This window comes from Pyxicephalus adspersus, chromosome 5 (assembly GCF_032062135.1).
Source record: "Pyxicephalus adspersus chromosome 5, UCB_Pads_2.0, whole genome shotgun sequence".
NCBI lineage: Eukaryota > Metazoa > Chordata > Amphibia > Anura > Pyxicephalidae > Pyxicephalus > Pyxicephalus adspersus.
Window position 1 is genome coordinate 113,907,839 of NC_092862.1, and position 19,605 is coordinate 113,927,443.

The window sequence follows — 19,605 nt, forward strand, 5'->3', positions numbered from 1 at the left end:
TTGTTGGAATCTTTTTTTTTTTTTCTATCGTCCAACCCTACAGGCAGGGCTAAGTACAGAGCACCCTGAGGCAAGGCTGGGGATGGAGGATCCTGGCTGCACTGATTTATACATTGCCAGATTCTAGCAGGGAGGCTTCACCACCTCTCTCTCCCTGTAGCTGCTGTGCTGGTTGCTATGGGTTACATGACGATGCCAGACTGTCTGCACAGAGAGGAGCTGCATTGCGCCTGCGCTGGGAGGAGGACGCCGCGACTGCATAGGGTGCTCCATCCCGGCTGCTGCAGCAGGTAAGAGCAGAGCTCTGACACCACACATCACTCACACTCTATAAAATGGGTCGGGGTAAAGTTTTGCTGGGACAGACAGCTGCACCCTGCACAATAAATCTCAATCAGCACTGTGTTATGGAGGCTGTCCTGCACCCCAGGCACCCCTATGACTGATGATACACAGCAGTGTGTGGGCCTGCACATCACGTATCTAGCAGACAAAGTACACTGACAGATGCTGGTGTCCAAACATCTACCTTCACCTAAACACTGCCATGGTAAATGATGGCCACCTGGACCTGAGCAGCACCCAGAATTTTACAGAAGTCCACACACAGATCTGTCATTTCCATCATTACTTTATCATCACATACTGAACCTTAAAGATCATCAATGCAGCAATAAGGAAATCACTCATATGTAGGAGGAAATGCTGAGAGTAAACTTTTTATAACAGTAATCAGGAAACTGACATTAGGGTTACCATGTGTATGGAGGTATTGATCAGGGCTGGGTAAATATGCATTGCTGGGCTTCTAGGATAGCAATAAACAATGCTGAGTTGTGTTTCCTCCATTTAGGGAAATATTTACATATGTAGAGGTTTTCTGAAGCACTCCTTAAGATGCAAGTTTGCTTTAGGTATTTGTCATTTCATAGGAGATTACATTCCTTTTAGAAAAAAAAAGGAAAGGTAAACTTTGCAAAATGAATGTAGGACACAGGAATCACTAGCTAAGAAAGCATTTCATACATAGATCTCATTCCTTGATGCTGTATCAATGATGCTTATTTATAACGTTTAAAATCTTCACATAATAAAGTGTAAGAGAGTTAGAATTCTTCATTTTGCCAACCAGGTGGAGAAGAAATAAAAACAGAAATTGGCTTTAGCATTCATAATTAAGCATTCACACCGTGTATTGTATGAAGAGAGGACACTTTAGTTAAGAAGCTTAATTTTTTAGATATTCATTTGAATTATCCAATTATGTGAATTGTTTCTGTTCAAGATTGGGTATACTTAAGTGAACAAAATTTGCTTTTGATATGATCAAAAGTAGCCTAAATCTATACACTTGTTTCTTTTCATGTTTACTGCATGATATGCAATGGTTCCTGCGTCTACAAATCTAGCAGAGGCTCATGAAGTGGATGTCTACTTCTAAATATTTAGAGGAGTTTATCCATATATATCTATATATCTATATATATACATATATACATATATACATACATACATACATACATACATAAACACACACACAGTATGGGTTTTTACAAAGCTAAGATCAGTGGTGTTGATTTATTCAATTATATGCAGTACAAATTGCATTATTTTATTCTTACTTTAAAAATACATATCACAAATCAAACCCAGTAATAAGTATGCAATCATAATACAGGTTAGGATGGTGGTGTATGTAGTAGCTTGTCTTAGGTGGTCATTAGCTAGTGAGAGGTGAGTGTTCCCATATGGTGTGTATTATTCTAGAACAGTGCAGACTAATTGTGCACTTTTCTATAATCTAAATTAGGGCTTTAAAGCTTACCCCACACTAAGATTTGACTGTAGAATCTAATGTAGCCCAGACTTTCTGGGACAGCTATTACCCACAATAACCTAATCAGCAAACTATAATGACAAAGATTACAATGTACATCACACTGTGCTACAACGATTTATTGTATCTTGAGAAAGACATCACAAACATGATTACTGTAACAATCTTTATTGACACATAGATTCAACGGAAATATACATGTAAAGCCTTAAAATATACATAGTAAATTCAGAGCAAAACAAAAAGAAGATTGCCATCACCTCTCCAGGGAGAACAGTAAATACACAAATCTAGTACTATACAGCATCTCACAGTGTTTCACATTGTGGTCAGCTATCCTGACCAGGCATAAAGTGCGTACAGTTTGCCATTATGTGTTAGGAGGTTGCTTTATGTATCCAGGTAATGAATTACAATGTAAAAATTGTATTAGCTGAAAATATATAAAAATGACAGTGTTTTTGACTTTACAGACAAGCTTTGCTTTTACAACAAAGAACCCTCGTTTATAAAGGCAGGTAAGATGTAATCTGCAGTAACCAAACAACTTTCATAATTTTTTGTGCTCCAAAAAAATGAAATGCATTGTTTTGGGTTACTATAAAGCATATCTTAATAAAAAAAGTACCTGTTTAACTCAGTAACAAACTACACTTATACAATAAATATGTTCTACAAGAAATGCAATACTCCCAGCTATGTCTAAATATAAGTAAACCTAAAAAGGTGAAATAAATGATTGTCACATGAAAACTGTCTACATCTGATTATTTATTGAAAATCTTAACATTAACTTTCCTCCATTGCTTAAATAAAATATACATGGCTATTTTCAGTAAAATGAACACATAACCTATTTCCTACTTCCTGTACAAAAAAACTTTATGCCGGTTATATATCAAATCAATACATTCATCTGTAAAGCTTGTATCTTCATCTTTCCTTCATTCTCTTTAACACAAGCTTCTTTTCCAGTGAAATGGACTGCTTTGCATATCTCAAGTTTTGATTCCCTTTAAGGCATTTTGGAGTAATACTGTATGTATGTGCTTAACCATAAAAGCGCTAACTTTATAAGGCAAACATTAAAGTACAGTAAAAATATTCTGTATTCTGTTGACGGATGAAAACTAGTTGCATTGGATTTCTACAATGACCATTCACTGCCTTAATCTATAAACTTGCTAATGATAACTTGTTATTAAAACTATTACAACCAAAAAATTGCACTTTGAGTCTATAGAGGACGGGGGGGGGGGGATTGGTCAGAGGTCTACTCTGAAGGTGATGGAGTCAAGACATTATTCCATGTATCTCCTTGTTCTTTGCTGGGTTTGCAGCCTCCAGGTAAACATCCATCATTGTTGTGTCCAAGCACAGATAAACTGCTGATATAAAATTGTAAAGATACATGTTAAAAGAGAAAATGTATTTTTAGAAGGTTTAATTTATTATGATTTTAGCAGTAAGAAAAAGTCAATATTTAGAGATTTGCAAATTCTCAAGACAACTCCTAGTTTATCCTTGCTTACCAACTACTGCACCTAGTATACCCCGACCACATATTTTGTTAAATGAGCGTACTGATAAATCTACAGACTTCTACCTACTAAGATCAGAAGAATGTAAAATATAACCACTGTGCTGCATTACTAAGCAGAACACACAGCACAAAAGTCTGGCATAGGTAATTAAACCTCTCATAGCTATTAAATTATTAACACTGTACACAGGCAAATGTGTACTAAATGTTATCACATTCACCTGTATAGCTAACCAAAAAACACCACTATATAGGTTCCATTTAAGAGTTAGGGGTGGTATAATCGGGATCAAAAAGAAGGGTGAGCAGCAAAGGAGGGGATGAGTGGGGGGGAAGGAAATTGGTTTTCACAACACACTCAAGGCTGAGTAGCAGAGGAGAACTTTAATTATCTCCAGTCAAAAAGAGAGACAGGAAATTTGGACTTTTAATTAGCCATTTGGAGTGTGGTTAGATTTTTTTTTTTAAACCAGATAATTTAAACGGGAATAATTCAAGTCTGACTAAATGAAATTCACATAATCAGAATGCAGATAATTGAATTTCTACTGCATCCATTAATTCAGTGTGGAGGTGTGCGAGGGCTCTTATGAGAAGCCTGTCACAGCTCAATAAAATCTCAGTCAATTAATTTTTTCATTATCGAAGTATTATACCAACAACAGAAAATAAGTGGGGCTACCACACATGAAAGTACCTCTCAGGAGCTAAGTTACAGCTTATTTGTTCCTCATCCTCCTCAGGAAACCGCCGGTTAGATCTGGCAAACTTGTGGATAGCTTCAGCCACCGAGTATTTGGTCTGCCCGGATGCACAAGCTTCTATTTCCTCTGGAGTGAGCTGGGTTTGCAGGAAAAGGTGAAGTCGACTGTCTGAGAGTAATAGCGGGCATTGTACCACCCTGCAAATGAAAGAGAGGAAGCAATTACCACTAAAGGCCATTTCTGCCACATGATATTGGTTAAGCAGTAAGATAAAAATTCACACGACATTATTTCAAGGGGATGACTTAAACTTAAAGGTATACATCAAAAATGGTATTTGTAATTGTGTTGCTGCAGGCAAAATCCCACTTACTTCTTGCTGACACTTTAGAAGATTGGAAGTAAAATGAGGAAAACCTAACTGAGCCCAAGATTGCAGTAAAACCCCTAGGAGGTCTTATCCTTTTCTACTATACCAAAAACTTAAGCCAAAGATTTTTTTTTGGAGTGTTAGACTTATTTGATTTTTTTTCAGTATGGATTTTTCATTTTATTTCTTAATATGGATACTTTTTCATTCTTATTAAGTTGGAATTAAACTTTTTTTTGGTAGTGCAGAATATTACTGATGGGGCAAAGACTACAGAGAAAACCTGACAGAGGTTCTCACATTCTCACACCATGAACAACAACATGACGAATCCTCATCATTTTCAATGACTCGATGAGTTGGTGAGATTTCAGCATTTATGTTCCAGACAGAGCCTGCAACCCTGTGACCTTAAAGCTACCTAACTGAAATTACGCTGGTCGACAAGTGCTATCCAAAGCCTTTCCCACGCATTGGCAGAAAAAAAAAAATAGTAAAACTTATACATGCGTTAACACTCATTGAAAATTGTGCATTAGAATGCATAGATAATATTATGCCCTTATCAAAATGGAAAATGCACCGACAGATCATTACTCTAAGGCTGATACCTGCAAAGGGATTCACATCTGGAAAATTAAAATGTACAAAAGACTAAAGGCAATTAGTGATGGAATGTAAAGGTAACTTTTAAACTTTATTTCGCTAGCTAGATTGCTTTGGGGGACACAAACATTGTTTAAGGTTGGCTAAATAACCTGGTGCAAGCCAAAAAAATATGAGGGCTCAGTTTTAATTCTTTTTATTGTGTACATGGTGCATCCATAAAGACAAATCACAACCAAGTACAACATTTAAGGTAACCAATCACAGACCTGGGCACCACCTAAGATGAAGATAAAGCATTCATAGGCTGATGTAGCTTTCAGTAAAATCCATATCTGAATAGTGAACCAAAATCCCAGGTATGAGCAGCTGCATTTATATGCAAATCTCTGTCTTCCTACCGATTTTTTAGGAAGATGGGTGATTTTGCTTTCAATTGGACAGGCATGACGTAGCTGAAGTCACAATTTCATACACTTTTTTGAATGTTTTGAAGATAACCCTGATTTTGTAATTTCCCTTCATTAGGCTAATTTTTTAGAATACAGTCTGTGTCACTTAGAACTCCACTATATGAGCCATGTATGAAATGCAATGAAAGCCTCCGGTATTCCAGTTGTTTGCTGCATGAGGTCTTAAAGGACACTTCAATAATAGAAGATGTAGCATCTCCATCCTAAGGTGTCACAAGTTCAACCTGTTCTTTCTGTCCTGTGCATCTCTGCTCGCATTCCTCAGCATCATACTGCTTATGGTCTCCGTGTAGATCTGGTCAATACACTACAGTTACAAATGACTGTAAATGATGTTTGCACTGTAATGGTTCTCTTAAGACACCAAGGGCCATATTTATCATGTAAATTTATACGAAAGCAAATTATCGTAGCTGTAGAGGTTTCTGGTGAATAATACTTCTGTCATCTTAACTACAATGTAATCTATATATCTTTCAAATAAATATCTAGTGTGCCACATAACAAACAGTCTCTTTAAAAAACAAGTATTGGCAAAGCCTGGTTTAAATCATTATAACAGCCATGTGTGCCAATGAATCAGGAGTAGACAGAAAGAATTTGGAGTCTGGAGAGTTGGCAGCAAGAACGCAGGAGAAGGAAAGAGATCATTTACTGGCCACCAAAGAATTTCTACAGCAATGCCCAAGATGCACATAATAATGCAGAATACATCGCCAGAACTCGTGTGGCAAGGGGAACTTGGAAAAGACAATTCATAACCCATAAGCAGCAAATAAAAAGGAGATGGATGCGACTCAAAAGCCAAAAACAAACTCACTAGCGAAACATTACACATTATGCTAAACATTACACATTATGTTAACTGCCACTAAATTCAGCATTTAAAAAAAAAAAAACGTTACAATGGTACCAAGGCGAAAGACCTGATTACAAGGGCACTTACACTTTGTGGTAGCAGAGCAGCAGTTCCAGATCCTGGACCTAATTCTACAGCAGCAATCAGCAAAACAAAGTATTAATCTCATCTACAAACTACAGTACCATCATGTCAACTTCTGATGCTTTCAGTAGTGTTTAACCACAAACATCCAAATTTAACATATACTCAAAGTCACCTTATATTCTCTCTTTTGATTAGAATCATGAGAGGTTGGAACATCGACCAGGTTTTTCTTGCTTTCCTTACCCTAGCTGGGAAGGCTTATCCTATTTGTTCTGATGTTCATTGCTTCCAGGAAATTACGTGCTGTGCAACAGAACTATGGAGCGTCTCATTTGTTGTTATAAAACAACTGGACATTAAAAGAACATTTGGTCTTTTTCATAAAGTTGGATTTGCTGCAAGCTTATTTAAAGTCCATGAATAAAAAGGCCAGAACCTGCATTCCACATTTACCTATGAAATGTGTACTTTTAGATTAGTAAAACGGTCCTATGATGCTGACCTGGTCTTGTTCATTACACACATTGGCATGTTCCAAGTCTGACCTTGGTTTCAAATGGGGTATTAGACAGTAGGCAGGCTGTGGGTTCCTGCTGTTCTTATTTGCAATTTGCTCTAAATATTTTTAATAATTTTCTGTTAAATATTTGCAGTTCATACTTAAAAGTTAGCATTACGATTTGCTCAATAAGGGTCTTTAAACATTGTATTTCTTTAGTGCTTTCTATAGCAAAGTCCAACAAGGTTAACAGCAGAAATGCCTGCAGGAATATGACCAAGATTATCTCGAATGACTAGGTAACAGGTACTCCAGATAATTACCAGAAATGCAAGTTCTTCAAATTAAAACCACTAATTGTGCAAGCTTACACAGCTCTAATAAGCTGCCAAATTAACATTCGAAAATGTGCTTTCATGACACAAGGTATTTAGCTTTATTATATAGATTTTTTGCAGCATAAATTACTACATTATACAAAATGTGGGCAGGTAGTGTCCCCGGCACAGACCTTGAGATAGCTTTGGTACACATACACACAAACTATGAACAGGAAATTACTATAGACCCAGCAGATGTAGACACAAGTTTATATCTCTAAAACACCAATACTTATCTGTCTGCAGAAAAATTTATTATTTCCATTGCCATCCCAAATAGATTATCTATTTTATTAACCACACAGAGACACGCAGAGTCTGGTGGCTTTCGGTAAACAAGAACATTTCCTTTTATATTCTCTGATAAAGTTTATAAGGCTTTTAACATACATGCATTTGAAGACTGAAATCTAAAATCTAGCCTATACAAACCTTAGTAAAGTGTTATCACTCAGCACCTACAGCATTACACATCTTACACCACCACACTGACACCATTTTTGTTGAGACGGTGTTAAACAAGGTAGTCCAAAGTGTACCCAGTATCAGGTCAAATGCACATTTGTATAATATATATTGCAGTGCTACATTTACTGAATACTACAAATGCCCACACTGCAGATCAAAGCACTTATTTTAAGGGAAATGGAATCACACATTGTGAAGCTTGACATTCAGAACCCCCAAAAATAGCAGTGTACACAATTATAGCCTTTTACTTTGATTATTGAATGTTGTATCTTTCCCTCAGTTCTCCTTTGGATGCCATAAATAGGCAGATGGAAGAAATGAAGGTGGTCTTTGGTTCACTAGCAAGCACCTCCAAGGAAGCTACTTGCATGCTTGTTTTAGCCTAGGAGCACCCAGATATCCAGAAAACCCAGGTTCTCAATAATGCAAAATAGAATCCCAACATCTGAGGTCAACATGAGGGACAAGCATTTTTTTCACACTTTCTAAAGGGTCAATTAGAGATCCCATCAAACACAGCAGCCAAAATAATGGTGCAGGAAAGAAGGAGGTGGGGGGGGGAATCTTTCACAAAATCGCTCATGATAGAGCAAGAGAAGTAAGTTTGGAGAAAACCAGACCCCTTTTACTATAAAGCAAAACCAATCAAGAACATAAAGACCTCTACCTTCATGCTCTGCTTGCCAGGTCAGAGTTCAAGTTTCAAAAACAGACAGTAAGTAGGTTTTACCATGCAGATCAGATATTACCAATCCATTAATAATAGAAAACTATAGACAACTTCAGGAAAATGTTAAAAACTTACCAACTAATGCTTTGCAAAAAAAAAAAAGGTATGGTGTGCCTAAACATAAAACCAGTCATAGATCAGCTTTGAAGGTTTATAGATAGATATACACACATACATACACATTTATACACTCATCCTGTACCCAAAAATTAAACAAAATAACATTTTTATTTATGCTTAAGGAAACCTGCTGGAGCTCGCTTTACGACCTTAAAGACTATTTTGTTCCAGCTCAAAGCCTTTTGGAACAGCAGCTTTGTGACCCCCCTGCACCATGGTGGCCCTGGATCTTCTCTTTCAAACACTGAAAGTCTCAAGCAGCCCTATGAGCCTCTGTATTAGCAGACTTGAAGCACATGGCTCCTCTGAACTCTCTTGGTAAAAAGAAGTATACATATGATTTAATGCATAGGTACTATGTGGCCATAAAAACACAGGAAGCAACCCATCTGCTGCTTTTTTTATGAAATGGGTTAATTGGCACATGAAATCATTCTAACAATGAAGCAGGGTGAACTGTCAGTGTCTTGGCGCCCTCTACTGAGCATACTGGGTAAAGTCCTGAGACCGTACACACCCAGATTTCTATTCTGCACATAAAACATGAGCATTCCCAGCGGTTACTGGGAGAAAGCACTTCACTGCTTTATGGCTGTAAATATTGGATTTCACGTGTTATGTCCGGCATGCAGAAGCAAGTCATACAAAATAAAATAAGGCTGCTGTGTGGGCAGGCCAGTTCAAAGGGATAAATAACCAGAGTAATAAAGCAGTAGCTGGAAAATCAAAGACCATTTATACATGGAAGGGAAAAGTTCACAGAGTAGTGAATGTAAATTATAGAAAACATGAGTGTAATTTTAAACCAACATAATTAAATCTTCATAAGTATAAAGTAAGGATAGTAATCTGCCAGTGGTACTATGTCACTCCAGATGGAACCATACCAATAGATTATAGTACATATATGTTAGATAGTACATATATGTTAAAGCACATAACCAGCCTGGACACCACAGGCCATGAAATGTCACATTAGTACAAAGGCATTATTAATATACACTCACATAAATTACACCTTTACATTAATGTGTAGAGAATGTTGGTGTGTATTTTCTTGGTAGTTTTACTTTTGTATTAATGTTTAAACTAGTTATCTAACAACATTTTTTTGGCTGAATTCAAGCTCCTTTTTTTCACTTTAACACCTTATAAATTCATGTATGTTAAGGACTGTTAAGATAAAAAATTGAAAAGAAATATTCATACAATATGCAAAGAAGGGGGGGAAATGATTTTTGCTCCCACAAGATTGGGTGATTGAATAGAAAAAAAAATTCACAAATCTTTATGAGGCTGTGCCGATTTGAAAGTTATAAAAAACTTAGGCTACTAGGGGTGTATAAAAACTTAGGCTACAAACACAGGTCAGACGATTCTTGTCCAATAATCATCTTAGGGCTGATATGAGACGAGAATCTGGCATGCATACGGCACTTGTTCAGACAACCGCTCTGGCAGAGCCATGGACAAGGAATGATCGTGACAAAATTAAAGGGGAGAGAGAGCAGCTCCATCGTTCTCCCCTCTACATAGAGCAGAACAGTGCTGTATGTACAGCGCTTGTTCAGTCTTTGTCATTAGAAAGGTTCTTTCACAATTCTTTCCAATGACAATTATTGCACGTGTGTACGCAGCCATACGGAACTGGAAAAAAAAGGTATGATCTGTACCGCTGCCTAGAAAAGCACTAATGTAATTGTGCACTTATATGCCTTTAATTTTATAATGCACAAAGCATCGACTCAAGAATTACAGATTGTACTTAAAAAAAAATCTAGTTTTTTTACATATCATTGTTGACTATATGTATAGATATGTAAAAAAATATATATGTTTATCAAAGTCCTAAGGTTTAAAGTATAAACAGTCATTATTGCAAATAAATAAATTTCTCATTGCTTCCCCATGCCAAGTCACTCTGTAGCATTTATCTGAAAGCAGCCATCTATGATTCTTATAAATTTCTATCCTTATAGCTGCGTTTCATGCCCTGGGATAATGTGCATTTGGTGCCCTCCCAGTCTATGGCTTTCCAACTACAAGCAAATGTATATTTTTCAAAGCTATCTTCTAGGGTTACTTTGAACAGACAATTGTTGATAATTATGTGACTCACAGCAGAGACAGATGTCATAAAAAGTATCCCAGAATTTGCTTAGTGATTGTTACCTGGATGGCATTCTGAGGTCAGCCAGTTGTGTGGCACAAGCAATGGTCTTTTCATAACTTTGTGCTCCAATAACACTTTTCTCTGGTCTGCTATAGACATTGGATGGCTCTGCAGTTTACAGCTTATATATACTTCTTGCTCAGTACAACATTCTATAGCGGTCTCATAGACCGACTATATACAGACTGACTGCCATAACATTGACCAATCACGGGCCTATGACGTCTGTAGAACAGAACAGAATATTCTAGAACAAAATTGATGCAACAATTGGCTTTTTTAGGAGAGTTTAAAATGGCATAAAAATGCATCTCATGTTCCAAATGCTGTTTTAGCTAAAAGCATGCAAGTTTCTAGAATCAATTTTAAGTGGTGAAACATGCATGCATAATTCTATATTTTCACCACATGACTTCTTGCATGTATAGTATAATATAGGAGGCAAAAGAAAGATGGAAAGTGTGAACAAATCGGCTAAAAACTGCAAATAAGCAAAACACAGCCACTTAAATCCAATGAAGTGTGGAAACAATAAGGGATCTGTTGGAGAAACTATTTCAGCACACTTGGGAAAGAAAGGTAGTACGGTAAAACTAAATCCAACCAATCCAACACCCCTCCTGCTTCACCCGCATACATCCTGCTTTGCATGGGTAAAATACCAAGTCCCTATACTGAGCCAGTGACTCCTCAATTGTATTTGAAGATTTTTAAAAATGTGCAGATTTAATTTAAGCTGTATTTTCATTGTACCAGTTAGCATGAGATGTTCTCTGTTTAGCATTAAGATTGTGGCTGATGGAAGAGGTCAGCAAAGTGAGCTTAATATACCTAGCTGCAAGGTTTAATGCACCTTGTATGGAACTTACAGTGTGCAGCAGGATGAGACTTTTATTCAGCAGGACAGAGGTATTTTGAAAGTGATCAATTAACAATAGAGTTAGCATCGTGGCTCAGAGGTTAGTGCTCTGGCCTTTGCAGTGCAAGGTACCAGGCTCGAATCTCAGCCAGGACTTTATCTGCATGGAGTTTGCAGGCTCTCCCTGTGTTTGAGTGGGTTTCTTCCGTGTACTCCAGTTTCCTCTCACATCCAAAAAACATGCCATGACATAACTATGGACTATGCATATTAGACCGATAGCATATAGATGTGGCATCCAAAGGCAGGGCAGTGCAAGATGGTCCAAGATGAATATAGGCATAAAAGATATCAATTCAACTTGGTAAACATCTAAAAATAAAGACCCTGCCCTATTGACATCAAAAACTTCTTTGGGAGCCAAACCAGCCCCACCACCTCCTTCTGAGTGGCTGGGACGAGCTAGATCAGCCATGCTACCAATAAAACCACAAGAGAGCAGAGTATGGCCAGCTCCCTGTCGGGCATTTAGACAGTTTTCTGGGCAGCCATCACAGGAACGTGACTTCATAACATTTCTCTAACAATTTGCTAACAACTCAAAAGGATTTTCGCTGCTTTCTTTGTCCTACTTTGGTTTTAGGTGCACTTTAGGCAAGGTTTTTGTTTAATATTGTATTAGTCATAGCAACACAGATAGCCTAATCTTTTGCTGTTCTTATAGAACAAACCAGCGACACAACTAGCCTAAAAAAGAGGGAAAAAAAAAAAAAAAAAAATCAGACAGAGCCTGCAGGACCGGCGGTCCAGTCAAGACCCGATAAATAAGTCCTGATCAAGCCCAAAGAGAATACTTCCATTTGTAGGAGAAAGAATCTGAGGCCCACCAATACAGCAGCATTGATTTCTACACACTAGCGACACCCCAGCTTTCTCCATTTGAAAGGATTTGTGGACTTCCTTAATGAAAATAAAGCATATAGCAGAAAGAAGTAATTTGCAATTAAATAACCCCTTCTGTGCCCTGTGTAGCACCGCTCCTCCTCACAGTGTTTCTAAAGCTTCCTTTTCAGTGCCCGATTGAACAATGGGGGATGGGTGTTTCAACAAAGAGAATTGGAATAAGGGTGAGACAGTCCTGGGACCACCACTAGATGGCCCTGTAACACCGCACATGAACAATCTGATGAGCAGTATTATAATCACACACTTACTTATTTAGGAACTCCTGCAAGCCACGGATGCGCTGTTCCACGTTCTGTGTTTTATTGATGTTGAAGAATGGGGTTTTAGGTGGCAATTCCGGCAGATCTCTAAATAAAAAGAAAAAAAAATAGTCTTAGCCTAAACACATATATATATATATAATACATTATGACAATAGACAATGCTTAGACCTAGATTGTAAGCTCTTCGGGGCAGGATCCTCTATTCCTTCTGTGTCACTGTAATTTGCAACCCCTATTTAATGTACAACACTGTGTAATATGTTGGTGCTATATAAATCCTGTTTATTATTAGACCTGGTCTATGAAAATAGTGTAAGAGTTTATGATAGCCAAAGTTTTGCTTTTTTTCTTCTCACAGTGTGAGTTTTAGCTGGAGCTTAGCAGGGCTGAACCCCATACTGGCCAGTCTTTAGCCTGATATACACCCTAGTACAAATTTTTAAGCTCTGATCAAGACTGATAAAAATTACCAGAATTAATCAAAAAAGATCAGAAAAGACTTAATAAGGTGGCTTCTGATATTCTGTCAGGCTGTGTACGAATGGTCATACAAATCGGATTTTTAACGAGAACGCCGGTAAACCACTTCAGACTTGTGACCCTCAATGAATTTTGCACAGGGATATATGGAGAACTTTGTTTGTGAAAACCATATTTTGGACAAAAATCTATTCTCTTCCCAGCAGAAACTTTAGATTTTTTTTCAACAATGTGAAAGATGGGACTATGTAACTCTATCCAATCAGTTGTCCTGAGAATTACCAATTAATTTGGTTTCCAAGTTTTGTATATGCCTAGTAGGGTTGTTTGCCAATTGCATATGCAGGCCCTGCTTCCTGTTGTGCTACACAATACAGTTTCCTCAGTGCAAGCCTTGGGGTTGGTTTTGTGTAACTAGAAGCAAAGGTTGGCAAGATTGATTGATAATATTGTGCTGTTCTAGTTCACATATCTAAATAAAAAAAGAAGCAAAACTGTAAAAAGTACTTTTTGTTCAATTATAAGGCCCTATATCGAGCCAAAAAAATAAGGAATTTAGCCTAATCTTCCCTTAAACAAACGTAAGAAAGCCCTCAAAGAGAGGATTCACATTCATTCCAGTTTGTGAAATTCTTAGTTTCTCTCCCCCCTTTACAGTTACTCTTAGCAATATTGCAACCTCTAAAGAGGAAATTAAGTCTGGGAGCTGTGAAAAAGACAAAGGGCAAAAGGGCTGGTTACCAATAACACTTATGGTCTGGATGCAGCCAATAATGCTCTATTTCTGACATGCCTTGCTTTACCCTGCACTGGGTGGAGGTGGCCATATTGGTAGGGGCAGAGCTTTGCTTCCCCATACCAGAGTGTCCAGCAATGAGACTATTAAGACTGTTAGACACAGGAATGCCTATGCATAATTAGGATTTTCACTGTAGCTTACCAATTTTCTTTTGAGTTGGGGTCAGGGTTGTAGTGGTGTAAAAAAAAAAAAAAAAAAAAAAAAAAAGGGGGGGGCACGGCCCGCCTCACTACACCCCTGCCTATTTGTCACTCAAAGGGGAAGAAAATTCACAAAGTGACATCATTAAACCAGACCTACCATTTTCCACATGAACTTCATTTGTAGGACATGCTCATACTTTTGGCCATTTGCAATAATACCAATCCTGAAAAGTGACTTTAAAACCAAAAAAACCCGGTGCTAACATGTCACAATCATTCTCTCAAGATGGAAATGTTGATTAGAAGACAGATGTAGGAAAGCTTACATTAACACTGCATTGCTCTGAAGCTTCTGACGTAGCCATACAAATTCACGAAACCGCCTTCTGACTCGAGAGGTTTTCATTGTGAAGCACATGCTGTTTGTCTGTAAGTGAGAAATAGAAGGATAAGTACTCTGTACATTTCTCTTGGCATAATATTTAACATAATAATGGAAGTGTTGATGAAACTTTATTAATATCTACTCCGATATTCCCTTATACTACAGACTGCCTGAGTAGGAAATGTAATGCAAATGTTATGCAAATTGTCTGCATACAGAATCTTCCCATCTTAAGGATACCTGTGGCTAGGACCAATACCAAGGACTTTTGTATAAAGGGTGTGAGAGGGAGTTTTGCCTTGCATTTGAAATATCACAAAAACCTCCATGTAAATTAGATCTAACACTACTCTATTCAATGAAACCCGCCTCTGCCCCCAATCAAACAAAAACACACCTAGGCTAAATGTTCATTGGCTTTTCTTCCTGTGGTTTAGGTGCTTCACTTTTTGTCCCAGAGAAGATAGGAATGTAATAAAAATCTCTCAAATTTAGGGAAAATTCCTGACAGTTGTTCCTATAACAGGTGTCTACCCACTAAAGGATCTCCCCTCTTTTTCCTCTTGTTCATGGGACAATTTTGAAACGCAATCAGGGAGAAAGGTCAGAAGGACATATAGTTACTAGCAGTGAATGTATAATTGGGGAGCCAGAAACGGTTTACATAATCTTGGTAAATCCGAGTGATTGTACAATATTAGGTTACAAAACACAACAGTATCTTTACCAAAAGAGACAGGCTCCTAATACATAGAAAACCCATACTATAAACATCAAATATTACCATTCGTAGCTAAAAAAATATATTGTAAAATAGTATTTGAAGGTCATGCAGAAATACATTAAAGTAGAAAGTCCATTAAAGCTGGAGTAATAGACAGTCAAAGTGTTAATGATACATAGGTATTCACAACATAAAAAACAAAATAAAACTAAAAAGATTGTCATTTAAACTAGTTTGATACTGTGCCTTATTTCCAGTTCAAATAAAGCTTTACAGATTGTGGGGTTAATTGTTGGAAGGAAAATAAAGTGTTATAAACCCCAAAATAATCAAAGAAACTAATAAAGTATTAATATCAATATGTACTGTGTAATATTTTCATTATGGCCACATTGCAGCCAGCATCAAAACACTGAAAGACCTTAAAGAGAAATGTTTCATGTTATGCTTACTCATAAGAAATGCTAAAGATGAATTAGTATATTTTGGGTTACAGCAGTAGTCTGATCTTCCTGCTTAAAATACTAAATTTATAAAAGAAAAAAATAACAAAATAATACTAAAAAGCTAATCACAAAGACATTTTGATCTGTACCCTGTAAATTGTAGTGAGACATAACTACAGCTTTATACATATATACAATTACTAATGCAACAACCTATTGTACTATGTTCACTTTTTTCAACACAAAATCAGGTGTTCTAGGTGTACTTACATGAATGCAGATTTCATAATCCAGATAAGAGTACCAGTCTTCTTTTTGTATCTTGGGGTCTCGGACCCAGATATAGATTGATTCCTGTAAATGCATAGTACAGGATTAGAGAGCTGTGCAATGTGAAGCCTGCAAAAAATTTCTAAATGAAGTATGAAGTAGGAAGTCAACTCTTAAAAGGTTCAGAGGGGAGGGAGAAAGGAGGGGAAAAAAAAACTGAAGTCATCAGACCAAGCAGTTTGGAAATTCTGTGTGCTCAAAGCCAAGAGGAGTTTCAAAAGGGGAAGGGTTGGGGTTTTTTTCTTTCCCAGATTACATACAGTAAAGCAAGTAATTATTTAAGTAAAATAAACATTAGTACATACAACATCCTATTATTAAATGTTAGGCCAAAATGCTCATTTAAAAAAAAAAGAGTTTCCCAACTGATGGGTCTACGAGTGCTGTATATACCACATTATGGTTTGTGTTGTATTAGTTCAAACAAAAAGACAATCCCCCAATCCGTGTTCATTCCCCCTAGTACCTGATAGAAGAGCACCTGGAGTTATTATTAAACAGGATTTATTATAGTGCCAAACATAATACGCAGCACTGTACATTAAATAGAGTTTAGGCATAATACCAAAAAGCATCAAAACATAGGCAATACTACTGATATCAATACTAATACCAATAACAACACATTGAGAAGAGTCAATTAAAGGGTAATTTACAGCGTGTGGAGAGGGGAAAAGGGGGCAAAATCTATTTTGCTGTCTAAATGAAACTTTTGGATTTTCCAACTTTGTGTACTGGTAACAGCAGGGAAAGAAAGGGACATATATAACTTGCCAGAGGGTCCAAAGAAGTTTGTTCCACTAAAAGGGCCAAGGGTTAATTCTAAGTGTTAGGGATAGGTTAAGGATTGGGTTTCTAGACTAGTAGGAAATATTTATTTCAGGGGATAGGCTGACTTTTAGAGTTCAGGTGACAAAGTTCAGTTGGTCAGTCAAGGTCAAATTTATAGTTCAGAGCATATGGTGTGCGTTGAGGCATTTTTCCTTTTTTATCCTGACATTGAAATGCCAGCATTAGATTCTCAGTGCAGACAGAAAACATTCAGTCCACAACGTACAAATAAACACTGAGTGGCATAAAATGTACCCTTCTCCTGCAGAGCATTTTGTACATAGTTTGCATTGGTCTTTAAGAAAAACAATGTTAATGACATTAACAACCAGTCCATTGCACTGACTGCTAAGGCAGGCTCTATTTTAAGGAACAAAAATTAGACTTCATATAGTTTTTTTATCTCCTTTAGAACACTGTTGAACAGTGACATGTGGCAGACTCTCAAATGCTAGGTGAGGCCACACATGTAGAGAGACATTACTTCAAAGTGAAACCCCTTACTGGCAAAATATAGTGGTGTGAGTAAATGTATACCAAAGAGGGATAGCAAAGAACTATAAAATCAGAAGAATTTAAATTGCCTTAAAAATGAAAAATATATTAAATAAATATATTTATCCAACATCACATAAATCACAGGACAAGAAAAATGTTCATTTTCTTACCCTTAAGCACCACTGCATAACATACAAAGTCCAGGGCAGCAAAATGCTAAATGTAGCTCTGTCCATTCTCTTTTAGATATACGAACCTCTAGTGCAGCAATTCTCAAACATTGTGGCACACACCTCCTAGAAGGGATCAGGGGGTGCTTTGGCATTTTAGGGGGAAGGCACATAGTAAATGCCCCCTGAACATAGTGCCACCATGGGTGTCCTGCAGATACCGTGTTTCCCCGAAAATAAGACACTGTCTTATATTTTTTTTGGCTCCCAAAAACACACTAGGTCTTATTTTCAGGGGATGTCTTATTTTTCCATGAAGAAGACTACAGTACACATTTATTGTTGAAAGTCACTCATGATCACTCATGTTCCATTGATTGTCCCCTTCTGATCACTCATGTGCCGTTCATATTCCCCTTCTGATCACTCTATGCCATTGACTGTCCCCTTCTGATCACTCTATGCAATGATTGTCCCCTTCTGATCACTATGAAATGATTGTCCCCTTCTGATCACTCTATTACATTGACTCCATTGTCCCCTTCTGATCACTTACCCGTAATTAAGTGCAGGGATCTCCGTTAGGGCAGGGATCAGCAGCTTGCTTCTTTGTTCAGTGCAGGCTTTTTACTTTCAGTTTGGCTCAGGAATAGACACGCCCTGCAGCCAGCATCAAAGACACACACGCTGCAGCCAGCATAAAGGACACACACGCAGGATCAGATATCTGGAGCTGTCTCGGTGAGTACTTTTTTAATTTACCGGTATGTATGCTTTTATTTTCTTTTTCTCCTAGGTCTTATTTTCGGGGTAGGTCTTATATTAGGGCAGGTTTACAAAATAGTGCTAGGTCTTACTTTCGGGGTAGGTCTTATTTTCGGGGAAACACGGTACCATGCTTACGTAAGCAAAGATCACTATGCGAAAACATTTAGCATCCCACAGTTATCATAGGATGGCGATTTTGATTTTTTTTTGGCACTATGGCATTGATTTAACCATAATTACAAATGTTTGAACCATTTTAAAAAGGGAAGTGAGCCACAGTGTGTCTGTTTTACAAGTTCTAGTTTGTCCACGACTGTGCTAGGTTTCTTACGTTGCGAGTTATGCATTCAATTACTGTTAAAGTTTTGACAATTGTGTCTAATGTATAAATAGTTAGAGAAAGGGGGGGGGAGAGAAATAGCTTATGAACTAGAAAGGAACAATAGCCCAAATCACTAGGAACTTTGCTGCTTTATATGATAAGTAATTGCCAATGATGCAAAGCTGAAGACATGCACACATCCTTTCCTGAAAATCTTTGGGAATTTATGACCATGTTTCCAGAAGAATTTCTGCATCATCATCTTTTTATGCCTGCTAAAAGGAAATAAAAAGATGCGGCATAACATTTTGTTCAGCTCATATTATTTCCCGAGTTACAATGTATCTCTTAAAACACCTTTTTTGCATATATAGATGATTCTCACCTAACAACCAGGTTCTGTTCCAACCTGGAAAACAGGTACATAAGGGAAAGCAAAGTAAAAAGTACAGAGCTGCGGGTTTGCATCAGCTACAGGTTTAACGACAACCTGCAGACCCGAAGCGAGGAGGGAAGAATTAGGGGAGACAACTTGCTGCTGTACAGTGTACCTGTTGTGTGCAAGTGTTAGCCGTTGGTAGGCAGGTAAGTGAGGAATAGCTGTACATGTGAAAAGGGGTATTGCAATAAACTAAGACATGGCAAAGGCAGAGGACAGAAAACAAGTATCTCTGATGGGGTTAGTAGCGTTAGAAACTCTTTCAGGTGCCTATTTCTGGAGACAAATATTGAGTATGGGAAGCTGGATTCTTTATTCTAGTAATTGAGT

General features: G+C 37.4%; 1 protein-coding gene across 2 annotated transcripts; it reads right to left on the bottom strand.

The window, feature by feature from the left end:
- Positions 1-1,989: 1,989 nt before the first annotated feature.
- Positions 1,990-16,341, bottom strand: SNX10 (sorting nexin 10). 2 transcript variants are annotated; one of them, XM_072412501.1, is made up of 5 exons: positions 16,188-16,341; positions 14,689-14,789; positions 12,926-13,024; positions 4,078-4,281; positions 1,990-3,222 (listed from the first exon to the last, which is right to left on the bottom strand). In XM_072412501.1, exons 1-5 carry the CDS (start codon positions 16,281-16,283, stop codon positions 3,111-3,113), a joined length of 612 nt encoding a protein of 203 aa, XP_072268602.1. In that variant the 5' UTR covers positions 16,284-16,341; the 3' UTR covers positions 1,990-3,110. The 2 variants fall into 2 exon arrangements, with proteins under 2 accessions (XP_072268602.1, XP_072268601.1); XM_072412500.1 differs by having other exon boundaries at positions 1,990-3,225.
- Positions 16,342-19,605: the final 3,264 nt, after the last annotated feature.